General features: G+C 42.2%; 1 protein-coding gene across 1 annotated transcript; it reads left to right on the top strand.

Moving 5' to 3' along the window:
- Positions 1-3,854: 3,854 nt before the first annotated feature.
- On the top strand, positions 3,855-14,591 carry pcnx4 (pecanex 4). The gene is made up of 11 exons (XM_083924942.1): positions 3,855-3,987; positions 5,219-5,993; positions 6,100-6,279; positions 6,680-7,197; positions 7,332-7,432; positions 7,707-7,829; positions 9,530-9,890; positions 11,443-11,546; positions 11,634-12,739; positions 12,840-13,026; positions 13,194-14,591. Exons 2-11 carry the CDS (start codon positions 5,296-5,298, stop codon positions 13,443-13,445), a joined length of 3,630 nt encoding a protein of 1,209 aa, XP_083781068.1. The 5' UTR covers positions 3,855-3,987; positions 5,219-5,295; the 3' UTR covers positions 13,446-14,591.
- The last annotated feature ends 53 nt before the right edge of the window (positions 14,592-14,644 follow it).

Below are 14,644 nucleotides of genomic sequence, written 5' to 3'. Positions count from 1 at the left end.
CCAAAGCAGCAACATTTTCTGTCATATTTCTTCTACCAAGCTGAACTCTGATCTTTACGGATCTGTGGCGTTAACGTGGCCACTAGGTGTCCTTAGTGCTCCATTAGCGCTGCTTGTACGACACTGCTAATCAGTCCTCAATGAATTTAACACTTGCCCTGTAGATAGTAGTTTATCAGTTGAACGTGTGTCTATGCTTTAGTTTTGTGTTCCCTGCCTGTGTAGCCTTTGCGAGGCAACAGCCAGCCCTGGGCAGAAAAGTGAAAAGCTTTCCCCAAACAAGCTCCTCTAATGCATGTACTTAACTTCACTTAATTTGTGTTAATTCCCAGCATTAAGCAGGGCTAATGACTGTGCAAGTGAGTGCACTGTCATTACCTTGCGCTGCCTGACATCAAATGGCAGCTGATGGACTCACTTTATTTATTTTTTTAAACCTCTAATGCACAGATTTGGGGGTTCAGGGAGAGCTCTCTAATGCATTAGGTATTGCAAAGGATAATTACACATTTTATATGTGTGTACAGTATGTGCAGAATGGATATGTTAGAAATAAAACTATTTTTAATGCAATTGTATATCTGTGTGTAGTGTACGTTTATAGTGAGCTTACCACGTCATACAGTATTACAGTATGTTTCTCTTTGCATATCTGTCGGTTTTTTCAACATTAAAATGGCATTAGCATAAAGATTGTGAATAATTCATCAGTCCTGAGTGAACCCAGATGCACTGCTCTCTCTCCGTCTATCTCTCTCTCGCTCTCTCTTCGCTCCTCCATGTGAGTAGACCACATGGTTCGTAGCTGGTTTAATGGGATGGAATGTGACAGGTTATGTTTTCATCTGCCTGATATGGAGCCTGGCTCGGGAGGGAGGGAGAAAGAGAGAGAGAGAGAGGGGGTGGAGAGGGGAAAGTGAGTTGGTCTCTACAGTTGTAGTCTGGATTCATAATTAGACATGGTTGTGCTTGTTGTGAATCAGTTATAGATGATGCTCTTCTGCCCATCCCCACCAACACACACACACACACACACACACACACATAGAAAAACACATGCTCTGTATGGGGCCATTACTTTTGGTCCACTAACTCCCTACATTTGCTGTGTCTGTGCATTCAGAGCACCATTAGTCCAGGACTCTGTGAATAATTGCTGAATGGACCATGTTTTCACTGCTATCTACTCGGGTTCTAGTGATGGTTGATGTTGTGGGTGAAGTGAGAGGGATGAGGACATTGATTGATGTTTGATGCACAAAATAACGCTGCATCTTGTGCAATGCTTATCAAAGCATTATGGGCAGAATTTGTAATGGATGAACGGCATTAAACTCTGCATGCATTACACATTTACCAGCTTGTGATAAGTGCTTCAGTAGAGGTTACAATCACATCAACATCATGGAATTGCTGTTGTAAAAAATGAAATGTTTTCTCCACATTTGGTTGCTGATGATAAACAAATTCAGATAATGAAAATATGAATTATTTAGTTTTCAAAAGGTGCATATTATGTCCCAGAGTTCATTTTTCGTCCCCACAAATAGATCCTCTTTTCAAAAACAATCTTGCCGTGTTGCTACTCTTGAAATCTTTCATTAAGTCATTGTTGTCGCTTGTCATTTTACTGTAATGTGTTTTCTGTGAGGCGCCCTAGAATAAAGAGCGAATGAGAGAGGAAATACAGATAAAAGAATGTAGCGGGTGACAATTAGATTGAAAAGGAAAATGCTTTTATTTCGTGCAGATATTTTGGATGAGAGCATGCATCACATAAGCATTAAATCTTAACTGCTTTTCATTTCTGGACTTGTGTGTCATTTATCACATTATTTCAATCACACAGAGTATGTCGCTCAGTTAAAACGGCGAAAACAAGGTACAGATAACCAAACAACAGATAAATACCCAATTTTCGTGTAAATTTAACAGGAATCAATTTGCAGAGTCCTGTCAGATAATCTGCTTTTTTCTTCTTCATCTTTTTTTTAGATTGTAGCCTATTTGGTATTACGTTTGTATTTTATGATTTTTGCATTTGTGTTTCTCTTTTAATGGCTCTTAAGTCTTAATTCAAGTTGATATCCTTCGAAGAGCAATGATTTAATAAGTGCTGCTATGGGAGGATTACAGGGTGCAATACATGTTGTCGTGTTGACGGGCTTTTCTGTTATGGTTTATTGTGTCCAACGCAGGGCAGAAATTGCTTTTTCAAGACGACAGGGAAACACAACCTTCTGCTCACTCGTATCTCCTCAGCCTCAGCGAAGAAAAACAACAAAAACAACAATTTAATCTCCTTGGCTCCAGATTATTATCTTCCTTTGTGTCGATATTGTGGCCTTTTTAGTTGATCACTTCATGATCCTGCTTTTTGGCCTCCTCTCTCTTCTCTCTTAATCAACATTTTGGAGAGGCAAACACTTGACCATAATCACTTTCATTTTATTGAAATAATAAAATGCATGTAGGATTTGCTCTTTTTGTATTAAGAACATGATAACAAGGATTTAGAATATTTCTAATCCTATGTCAGTTTTTGGGGTCGACTAAGCGCATTAGATTCAGGATTTAAAGATACTGGAAAAGGAGAGGTGGAATAATTATATAGGAGGAGGAGGACAAACAAGGCCTTGGGATGAGTCATTTGATATAATTATAACTGCAAAGAGGGATGGTCTTTTCATTGTTCAGTGGTAAAATCCTCCTTATTTATTGAGGAGCAAAAATCTGCATTTTTGAGTTGACTGGGTATTCATGTAGTTTTGTGAAATGTTCACATATCACAGTTTCTAATGAAGCTGGTCAGTATAGTTGAATGTGATTCCCGCTCACAAAAACTGACAGTAATGTGTCCTGATTTTATATGGGGCTGTGACAGCACTGCTTGAGCTTATACTTACTGTATGATATTGACTGTTGTAGTCATTAACCATCGCTCAAAGTTATTCACATGTAAATTCACCTTTGACTTGAAAAAAAAACCTTCAAAATCAACAATATAACCTTTTCTTCTGTTTACAGTCAGTATAAACAGGGTGCAGTAGTTAGTAATTTGGTGATTCGTTGGTAGTCTATTTCAAGCGATGCAATGAATATTCTCCACTAAATATTGTGTTTTTACAATTGACGCCATTGACGGGGTCATGTGCCCCCACCACACACCCAAACTGACCCCAAATACACTGGACTGCTTCAGTTTTTGGACATTTTGTATCCTCCGTTTTGTATCCTCCGCGCCATGCAATCACAGGTCTACTACACAGGTTAATCACAAATGCACGTTATAAACCAGTGTGTTACTGCTGCTGCTGTTGTTTAACACCTGTGGATGATGATCTTATCCAAGATCTTAGTTTCACTAGTTTCCTTTCGAAAAACTAGGTGTGTAGCGTTAGTTGATTTATCACTAACCGACCGGTTGTGTCGGTCAAAATGCACACTGGGGGACAATTTTGTGCAGTGGAGCGCGCACGGTCCTTACCGCTCGGGGTCTGCGTGCGCGCGCGTGTGTGTGTGTGTGTGTTTTACTGAACATCCAACATGCAGGGTCTGATTCAAGTGTGTGTATAAATATGTATACCTATATTTGTATAAGCTGTATCTATATTATTGTTTTTATGTATTTATATATTGAGAGCTCCGCCTACCCCTCCGCTGACCCGTGTGCCTTTTTCCAAAATACTCAACAAACATGTATTTGTGTTGTTTTCTTTTGTTTAAATATCGTGTGTAGTTGAAAGGGCGGAGTCGGGTAGTGTGAAGGCGGGGCTTGTGCTTTTCTAGCCAATCAGGGGCCGCGCTCTCCTCATCTCTCCACTCCTATTGGTTACAATCTGCCTGTGTGTCATGCCCGATGTTGCTTGGCTTTCAGGCGGTTAGCTCGCAGCTAATGTTAATACTGGCGATTCCCGACTATTCCCTGCATATATCGTTAAATACTACGCAAAGCGCACCTGCAGTTTGGTTATTCTGCTGTTAACGGTAAGTTTGCCTCGCCACCGGTGTCACCATAGGTTGACTCTGCTGTTATTTACCTGTTAGCATGCTAACGGACAGGCAGTCTGAGAAGAGCTAACAATAACATAGCTAGCTAACGTGAAAAGATAAGAACAGTCTCAGAGAGCTCCGGAAATAGTTCTCTTTATTTACTGGTATATCAGGTGAAATATCCGGGTACTAGCTTGAACAGGTTAGCCCTCGTTAGCGCATCCACGAGCAAACCGCATCTGTGGTGTGTTTTCATGGCAACAGCAGACGTTGCTACTGTGTCTTATAATGTGTTATATCTTATATACCGAAACCGATATCGCGATTACTTTGTTATTGAACTATCCACTTTTAATTAAGACTTGAAGAAAATGTCAACCGCGCACTCAGATTCAATCCAATACAAATAAATTCTATTTATAGTGCCAAATCATAACAAAAGTTATCTCAAGACACTTAACAGCAGGTCGAGACCACTGGCTCTCAAACTATGGTACTCGAAAGAATCTCCAAAATAAAAAAAAAGGAAACTTTAATTACCCAATAAACACAATAACATCAAAATACTACAACATTTCGAAAGAAAATACTTAAACTTTTAAGATGCATGAAATTCAATTGAAAATAAATGTAGCATTTCCTGTAATATTTTTGTTTCAATATCAGCTTGCTACCTATTCATGTTCATGAGTCACGAGCTAAACTGGGATGGCAAGAGAGTGAGCAGAGGTAAAATGATTGGTTTAAAAACACTGCAATGGTGGCTCCTAATGGGAGCTATTAGGAAGAGAAGTGCAGATCAGGAGGAGAATATTTAGAGCAGTCATTCTGAAACTTGAGAGAGCCTGATATATTTTGAAGTGGCACGTCATGTACAAAGTTTGAGAACCACTGGTCTAGACCACACGCCGACTTATTTAGGATTTACAGAGACACAGCAATTCCTCCATGAGCAGCAGCAAATCACACTATCTGCAATAATAATAATAATAGTGATCGTAATAATATCTATATACAGTATTAATCCAGCAATCTAGTGCACACTGTGGCAACGAAAACGTTTTAACAGGCAGGAACGTCAACCACACACCTCTATGCAGGGCGCCCATCTGTCTTAACCTGTTGGGGGAGGTCTGACAAAGTGTTTTTGTTTAGGAACACAATCAGATGAGCATTAAAGTTATACACTATATGTTTCTCTAACTTAAGGTGCGCTTCATTGCAGAAAGCTTCCTTGTGTATGGGACCATGAATGGACACCCTCCTTCAGCTGCGTGGAGATGACCTGCCACCCCTTCGGGAATGGTCAGAATGGGGCCAGATGTGCCCCTTCTTAATGAGTACAAGCAGGAGTTCTTCTGGAAGCGTTTCCCCCAGACATTGTTGGGGGGTCCACGCTTCAAGTTGGGCTACTGTGCCCCACCGTACGTCTATGTCAATCAGGCAGTCTTGTTCTTGACACCATGGCTTTTTGGGGGCATTGGTACTCTGCTCTGTCAGCTACAGCTGCTTCAGGAGCTCCAGGCCACAGTGCTCTCTGGTATGCTTATGTTCGGGGCTGCAGCGGGTGTCCAGGCCCTGGCGCTGTATGCTGCTCGGAGGAGTGGTACAGTGGAGAGACTAGGGGCGCCCAACATCCTGGTTGATGAAGAGGAAGTGGAGTTCACCCACTGTGTCAGCCCAGAGACGGTCCGATTTATTGCCCCAGGGAAGAGGTTTGGACTGAATGTGGTGTTGCATACAGTTCTAGCCGGGGTGCTCTGTGGATTTGGGACATGGTATGTGTTTCTTGGCAGACTGACTGCTCTCTACGGTAGTATTGGTGCATCCCTGGTCATCTTTGTCCTGAGTTGGGTGACGCTATGTATAGCTGAGTATTCCCTCATTGTAAATACAGCCACAGAGACGGCCACTTTCCAGGCACAGGACACTTATGAGATCACCCCACTAACTCGGCCCCTCTACATTTTTATTTTCATTGCTGTGGACTTGGCTGATAGGTAAGCAACAGTAGCACAGTTGTCTGATTAATTTAGATGTCCTCTTATAGAATACTACTTTATTGTACAGTACTTGGTGCCTCCTCAATGTCTCGCTCTGTTTTAGGTTCTCAGGCCCTGTCCCTGAGCTCCAACTGGCCAGCCAGGTTCTCCATGTGCTGTTCCTCTTCCTACCTCTGCTGTGGGCGCTAGGTATACTGCCTCCCCTGGATGCCTTGCTCCTGTGGGGCATGGAGCAGGCTCTCGTGTTTGGCTTAGGAGGCTCACCCATGTCCAGCAACCTCAGGTACAGAACATGCTTCAGCCTTCGCTTTCATCAGCAGTTGTACCCTGTATTATTTATTATTTACATAGTTTTCTAAGTTGTGGTGCTATTACATTTGTAACAGTAGCTCACATTAAGATGAAATTCAAATTTTTCATTTCAGCATGAATTTTGAGCTCTGATCTCAAACGTAGTATTTTATTAAATGCCATGTCTATTCATTGCTTCATTGCAAATGATCTAAAATGCGTCCAAACTATAAATCCAATCATAATGGGTGCTTGACACGATTTAAAGTACCGGTAAATGTCACATGGGAAACTAGTCCTCATCAGAGTCTAATAGTCCCATTGAAATGACAAGTGTGATAGTAGCCTCTGTATCATTAGACGTTACTTACTGTGTGTATGCTTTCCGACAGGCTACTGTTGATGTTTGGTACATCTGCTGCCGTAGCTGTGTGTAATTACTTCATCCCGTCAACACTGGGTGTGGTTCTCTTCTCCATCTCTACGGGATTTCTGCTGAGCCTGGACCTCAGCCAGGTTGGCACACTCAGATGGCCCTTTGTTGACAGAAGAAGGGGGTCGCCACCTCCTCTTCCCAGTTCATTTGGCTGGAAACTGGGCTGCAGGGAGCTGCTGCTACATTTGAGCCTGTTTCTTGTGGCGATGGCAGAGGCAGGGCTGTTGCATCACTTCCTTGGCTCAGCTCAGTCCCAGAGCGTGGTTACAGGACCCCAGGCTCCTGTCAGCTACCTCCTGCTTGTACTCTTCTGCCTCTGTTGGGCTCTCAGAGAGATCCAGGGGGCCTATGTATTTGGAGGGGTGTTCCTAAATCCCCTGTACCCAAAAGGCATTTCCAGTGTGCAGACTTTCAAGGAGAAGAACAGAGGATTATACAGTGCTGCAGCAATCAGAAGATTCCTTCTTTATCTTGGTGAGCTTTTCATAATGTGTATTTTAAATCTAATGTTCTTCAAACTTAACATCTCTCTCAAGTGTGAAGACAACAATGCTCTGAATTTGAATATGTTTTTGGCCTGCACTTAATGTGTTTTTTTAACTTCACAGTGTCTCCATTTGCAATGATTGCTTACCTGTCTATGGACAAGTCTCTGCAGCTGCTCCACAGGGTTTCTCTCAGTGTGGGATTCACACGCGCCTTTAGAGTGGTATGCTGATGCTCAAACTCTCTCTTGCAATGTGAACATGCAGAATGTATTTATTTATTACAATAGATACCTTCTTTTTTTAAAGGGACTCCAGGCAGATTCTTATTGTTACTAGCACAAATCACAGGTCTTTGTTTCAAGTGAAACTGAAAAGCTTGACAATAATCTATGCTGTTATTATAATAATTTCTTTTAATAAACTGTGATCATCCCAGCGTGTGTTTTGGCTGGATTGTTATGCTCAGCACATTGGTTGGTCTTTGTTGCTCTACAGGTGTGGCAGAATTCAGAGGATGCTCTGCTGCAAATGGTGGTGGTGGTCTTGGTGCGGCTCGCAGCTGGAAACAACATGTTGCCAGGGTGGGACAACCTGGGCACTGGAGTTCAGCTTCTTCTGGTGAGGTCAACATTAATTCGTCTTTACTTCTACCCAACATTTGATCCTTCTACATTGTATATCATATCTGCAGAATTAAATCTGACCTTAACAGTGTCGCTACATCTCAAATTTGTACACTGTAGCTGTGAATACTGAAACGGTTGACATGACTGATATGTAATTTCTGAGCCTAGTAAATTCTGTCATAAATGGGGCCTGACAAAAATTTAGCATGAAAAATCATCATGGGTACTGAGACAATTTTTTCGTCTTTTTCTAACATATTTGCAAGATTTTTTTCAAGTAAAGAGCCTTGGTTAAAAAAATATATAAAATATTAGCACATTATTATTTATTTATTATTTACACATATAGAATTTAATATAATCCAATACAACAGATCCGCCAGAAATTATGTCATGATGTATTATTGTGCTCAGTTTTTGTTGACACTGCTGAGATGTGTTAATTCAACTATATTCATTACTGAGGTCACAGTTAGTGGTTGTGTTGTACTGAACTGTTATTATGTTGAAAGGTGTTTAATATTCTTCCCCCCTCTTGTGTTAATGTGGGGTCACAACTTAAGAAACAACTTAATATAACGGAGTCCATTTCAACATCACTGAAGACTCCCACCTCAAATAAATGTATAGTTAAAATAATACCTCTCTGACAGTGAATCAAAATGGCACATTATTGTCCCTGGAAAGGTAGACTTTATGAAAAAGCTGTTGTATACGACAATTCACCATGACATCACAACAACAATATTTGTTTTTTCCGGGTGGCAAAAGCCGAAGCGTTCTCCAATGGCATCACTAGTAAACAAGCCCTTCTGTGTCATTTAACCAGAGTAAATGGCTTGAATTATTGGGTGATCTGCACCGAAGTGGAAGTAGAATTTATTTACACACTTCTTAGAATCTACAAGTGAAATTTCATATTTGTACATGAGGAGCACACAGTTAATTTACCATTGGTAGCTTCTTGTTGACAACTTGCGTAAACACAAAGCTAAATTAGGCCGTTAAAACGATATTTGCTTACAAAGATAAGAAGTTAGACTTTAGTTTAACACCATTAAATTAACTCAAAACATTACACCATCGTTTATATTTGTAGGTTAAACGGAAAGTTTGATAGAATTTACCTAAAAACTGTTTGTCTGGAGACACAGTTCTGTTCTCTGTGAGAAAATAAACCTGATGATGGAGGTTTGGTTCCCTGTCTGCCCCATTAGAAGAGACTACTCCTCCACCAGGCGGTCTTTTCTGTCTTCTCTGTAGCACTAGTACTTTTGACCATGTCCACTCGCTTTAACCGATAAAACCCTACACCTTTTGCTGTATATCAAGCGGCTTGACCCCAAACAAAACACATTTTCATTTTTAACTGTGTAACACTGTTTACCGAAGCAGCTGCTCAGCTTCAGGTCAGTGGAAGCTGCTCGCGTTCTGCCACCTGAAAGGGTCTTGACGCCTGTTGTTTCCAAATATTCTGAAATGCCGTATTAGATTGCATTCGATTTTACTGGTGTACCAATAAATAAATAAAAAATGTGAAATTGTCAGCGCAAATTAAAATAGAAAAACTTAACTAAAAACAAAGTTAAAGGTATCAACCAGTATATTACACAGACTCCAGCTGATAAGATAAAGGGGCAGGGGTTCAGTAGATCGGTGCTCTTCATGTTTACCTGTGTGTTTCTGTTGCAGGTGGGCCTCCTGATTGACAGACTGACCCAGTTCCTCGCCAAGCTAAAGTTCACCCTGACTGTGTTAGTGACATCTTGGACAGAGAAGAAGCAGCGCCGTCAGTCGGCTGGAACCCTCTTGGCTCTGAATGCCTCCCTATGCCCGCTGCTGCTGGCTGTGGTGACCTTGTCTGCCCTGCTCTCTGCACCTCTGCTGCCCCTCTTCACCCTGCCCATCTTCCTGGTGGGGTTCCCCAGGCCTCAGCGCAGTTGGCCAGGTCTTGTAGGTACCGCCTGTCCCTGTCCGGACTCAATCTTTTACCAGCAGATGAGCGGAAGTCTGGCCTGTGCTCTGAGAACGGCCTTTGCAAGAGGGTCACTGGGTTAGTAGTCCATGCTTATTATGTCTTCTGTCTATGCTGTGTTCTTTTATTTAATCTTTCTCAAATGTTACAAGAAAACTTTCTTTACTAGTTACTAGCATTTATAAGATCCTTAAATCTATCTAAATATCATATTGCAGTGTTTCTTATGGCAGACAAATAGATTATAATCCAGTCTAAACAAGGCTAAAAATATAATTGTTTGTTTGACTAAACAGTTAGCTCCCAAATGTTTATTATTATAAAAATAATAATACATACTTAAATATTTAGAATATGTATTTTTCAACTCATTAACTTGTCAATTAGATTAATAAAAAATTTCAGAACTATATCTAAAATGAAATGTGATATCATTCAGTGTGGATTAAATTTGTATTTTCCTTCTAGTTACAGAAATTCCCATTGCTGATTTTGTCATATAAGCCTGCAGCACTACACACCCGTCTACAGAGCTCTAACAATATTCAAAAGTTATTATGATTTTACTACAATGTGTTTTGACTTGTACTATAATCACAGTGACTGAACCTTCCTATGGGTCAAGTAGAGACAGTATGCAGATCAAAGAGCACTGAACCATCACCTCGTATGGTCTAACAGTAACAGTAGTTAGAGGAATGTTGTTGTGAGCAGCTCTTTGGAATTTCTGGCAGTAATGCAAGCTTGCAGGATCCAGTTGAGCTTCCTGTGAAGTGACCCAAAAAAAATATCTCTGATCTGTATTCATTACATCCAAATGTTTCCACACCATTAACTGCATAATACTCTTAGGCCAAGCGGAGCTGCTGCTGGGATTTTGTTCAGTGCTCGATCAGGAGGGGGCCAAGAGAAAAAAACGGTGCGAGTAGAGAATCATTATTTATGGATCGATGGTTCAAAACTGAATAAAGCTGCTGAGGTGATGTCATCACTCAATCCTGTTTTTTTTCCCGTGTGAGCTTGGGGGGCTGATGTATAATTCAGAAAAGGCGCTTGTTAGGTTGATGCACACAGTCTAACGATAGCAGTTTGTAGTTTCCTCGTGCTTTGCTCACACTGGAGGCTGTGGAGCAGTGAGCGGGACAGGAGTCTGCCTTGCTTGTCACTTCCCATCATGAGGTAGCTGCTGGGACTATTCTGAGATGTCGTTATGGGACATGACATTATTCTTGAACCAAGAAAGCACTAGTCAACTTAAAACAAAATCCTCCATCACCTTGCCATTTTTAGTCATCTGCATTGAAATAAATGTCCGTCTTCTGCTAGACTGTAGAAAAGAAGTGGATTTTTAGAGACTAATGGAAAGCTCAGGCTAAGAAAAGATGCAATATTTAGATCTCTGTGCACTCAGCCAGTTAAAACAGTATCATGACCTTCCTGTACAACTATGATGGTACGCGTCTCCCTGCAGCTCATCTAGTAGCCATGTCATCCACATAGTCAGCAGAGGGACGCACAGCTGATGCAAAATGAAAGGAATGTGCATACTGTGTTTTCCCCTCCTTGTTGCCCTCAATTTACAGAACATGTTAGATGCATGGATGGTTGATGATTTTCTCCCCCTCTGTAGGTTCTTTAGCCCCAGGCTCTCATTTTCTTGGGCGCTTTCAGGACCGTATGGTTTGGATAATGATCCTGGAGAGAGGATACGGCTACTGTACAGTCAACATTAAGGTATCTTTCTGTTTGTCTATTGAGAAGAAAGAACAGCAGTCATTTACAACAATATTACATAGTGCTGTGTGTGTTTTTTTTGTACAGGGTTTGGAGCTGCAGGAGACCTCTTGCCACACAGTTGAGGCACGGAGGGTGGATGAGGTGTTCGAGGCTGCTTTTGAGCGCCCTGAGCGGCTTGGTTTCACCCAGGGCTTTAACCTGCACTGGGGGAACGCCCTCACCCCTTGTGCTGCCCTTGCAGTGCAGGTCTACTCTGATGCCCGAAATGTCCTCTCTGGCATCATCGACTCTCATGACAACTTGAGGAAACTTCAGGATGATTTTCTGAAAGCACTGGTCTGGTTGCTTCTCCGATACTGTGTGCACAAGCATAAAGGATTTCTTTGGAGCAGTGAAGAAGGGCCTGGGATTGGGGGCAGGAAGTCCCAGTCTTCTCAGTTGGCCCAGACCACTTGTAACCACCCACCTGAGGCTGTCATGGTGGAATCCAATGTGTCTTCTCTTAGGTTCAGACAGGACAGCTCTAGTTTGACCTCCATCGGCGATTGGTCAGATGAGGACGACTTGTTTGGACCTCAACCAGCCAGGCGGACTGTGGCATTAGTGACCGCAGAGGCCCAGCCTGGACACACAGCACTGCAGACAGGGGCCTCTCTGCCAGGCTCTGTGGAGATAGACAGTCTTTTTGAAAACATGGCGCTCTCTGCCCTGCAGCCACTGCAACCTCTGGGTCTGGGCATCGGGATGCCAGCAGTGGATAAAGGCCGTAACTCAGAGGTCTTCAGAGAGAGTCCCGGCTCTCTACCTCAGCTGAACTTCAGCTGCCCCCAGTCGGAGGTGTTCAACCTACCGAGAGGGTGGAGGACTGCACCTTTGCTACCATCCCGATTGCTGCAGCTCAGGCCTTTGTTTCCCGAGGACTGGTTTCGGTTCACCTTGGGGAAGTTTGGGCCTGCTGTGCAGGGCGAGACCTCAGAGGACATGACCAAAGCCCTGAAGGAGGATGAAGCCTTGAAAGAGCTGCACACACAGGTCGCACTTTCGTGTCTCATCTCACTGGGGGCAGAGTCTGCCTTCACCAGTCCCAGTTACGTCTACAGACTCTATTGTGGAGACATACCATGGACGGAAGGACTCGACTGGCTCTCCTCAAGTAAAGAACTTTACCAGCTCGCACTTAGGGCTTTCAGGTAAAATTGACAGTTATCGATAGATCAGAGTTATTTACGCCAGAACAAAAGATTTTTATATTTCATTGAATTCTGCCTCTATGGTTTTTTTCACCTTCAGGTTCAGTTTCAAGCTGCTGTTTGATCAAGCAAGTCTAGGACCCATGGAGTCCCCTGAGGAATTGTTCAGCAGCTTGGAGGAATATGAAAGGGATTGGTACATTGGCCTGGTGACAGAGAAAGGCTGGCACGACAGTGTCCTTCAGGAGAAACCATTTCTTTTCTCTCTAGGACATGACCTCGCTATGGTAATTACACACACCAGTCCTTGTTTACATCCTGTCAAAGCTACATCTGTTGATGCCTTACCTAATGCTTGTTCCCATTCAGTCATTGCAATAAAACTGAGGGTTTTTAAGTTGCAATTTAGAGCCAATCTCAGTGAAATGTGTGTTTTGCCTGTCCTTGTCCACAGGGTACCTACACAGGGCGAGTCCTGTCCCTGCAGGAGCAGCTGGTGCAGGTGGGCCGTCTGAATGGAGAGGGGGTGCGAGGCCAGTGGGCAAACCTTTCTTGGGAGCTCCTGTATGCTACTAATGATGATGAGGAGCGTTACAGCATTCAGGCTCACCCCTTCATGCTAAGAAACCTAACTGTTCAGGCAGCTGATCCCCCTCTAGGATACCCCATCTACTCCTCAGCCCCCCTTCATTTCCCCTGCATCTGACCTGTGGACAGACTCTGGAGAGGGAGGGCGTTGCTTTTCAGTCGGTACTACCACAAGATAATGGTTATTACGATATGTATGTGGAAAATATTGCAAAGTCAAGTGAAAACGTCAGTTTTGTAGTTTTGAGTTCAGAGGAATGTTACATAAGTTAACTTTTTTTGGTGTCACCACATCATTTCCTGCACCATAGAGGAAGAAGCAGTGACATTACCACTGTACTCTCGTACAAGCTGCAAAATGTTGTTAGCAGATTTTAAAGGTATAGTTTGGCTTTTTTAAAGTGGGTTGTGTGAGGTACACAACAGTGTGTTACTACCAACAGTAGGTGACAGTTAGCACACCGCCAGTTAGGAGAAGCAAACAGGAGTACTGTCACAGTAGCTCAGCAATGTACTGCTGTGGATGGAGGCAGCAGCAAAACCATATTCTAGCCATCTAAAAAAAGGCACAACTAAAAAATTAATAAAAATTTTCAAATGTACATTTAGAATATATTCACTGCTTTATCCTTCTGACAGACAGTGCTCCCAGTTTCCACAGAAGTTTCCCCCCTCTGCAAAATATCTTCTTCTTTATACTCCGGCATTTCACCGTTGCTGTTATAATCAATCATTTGTATTTTATGATATTATTATTGTTTATTCCTTAACAGCTGATACAGTGAGTGGAACAGTCGTGCTTATGCGTGGGAATACGTTGAGAAAATGTAGTGCCAAAGGAAACGGCTGTCTGATAGCAATGTAGGTAATACACTGACTATGGATAATTGCCTCATACAATCCCTCTTCAAAAAAAGCTGAACTACCACTTTAACTGACAATGTGGACTACCTCCTAGAACAGCACATTAAAGGAAAAAAATCCCTGATAGGTTTCTAGCAAAGTACATGCATTTATTTAATGCTTACGCTTAAACAGAAGTGAAACCCCCACCCCCCCTCTAGATGACATCTGCTGAATACTTCTGGTTTTATTGTACTTTTTATTGTTTACAATTTTCAGGTGAACCTCCTTATGTCCACAAAAAAACAGGACATGAATTTTAATGTTTTGTTAAGATATCAAGGATGTGCCTTGGGTATGTCTTGCTGTATGTGTAAGGTGTTTAGTGCTATTGTTTTGTTTACAATTCACTTGTTTACAATTAAGGATGAAGAGTTAAATGAATTTGTCCATATTCTCTTGTACATATTGTTG

The sequence above is a fragment of the Echiichthys vipera genome (assembly GCF_963691815.1).
Source record: "Echiichthys vipera genome assembly, chromosome: 12".
NCBI classification, from domain to species: domain Eukaryota; kingdom Metazoa; phylum Chordata; class Actinopteri; order Perciformes; family Trachinidae; genus Echiichthys; species Echiichthys vipera.
Note: the sequence above shows the minus strand (reverse complement) of the source record. Positions and strands in the feature narration are given on the sequence as shown.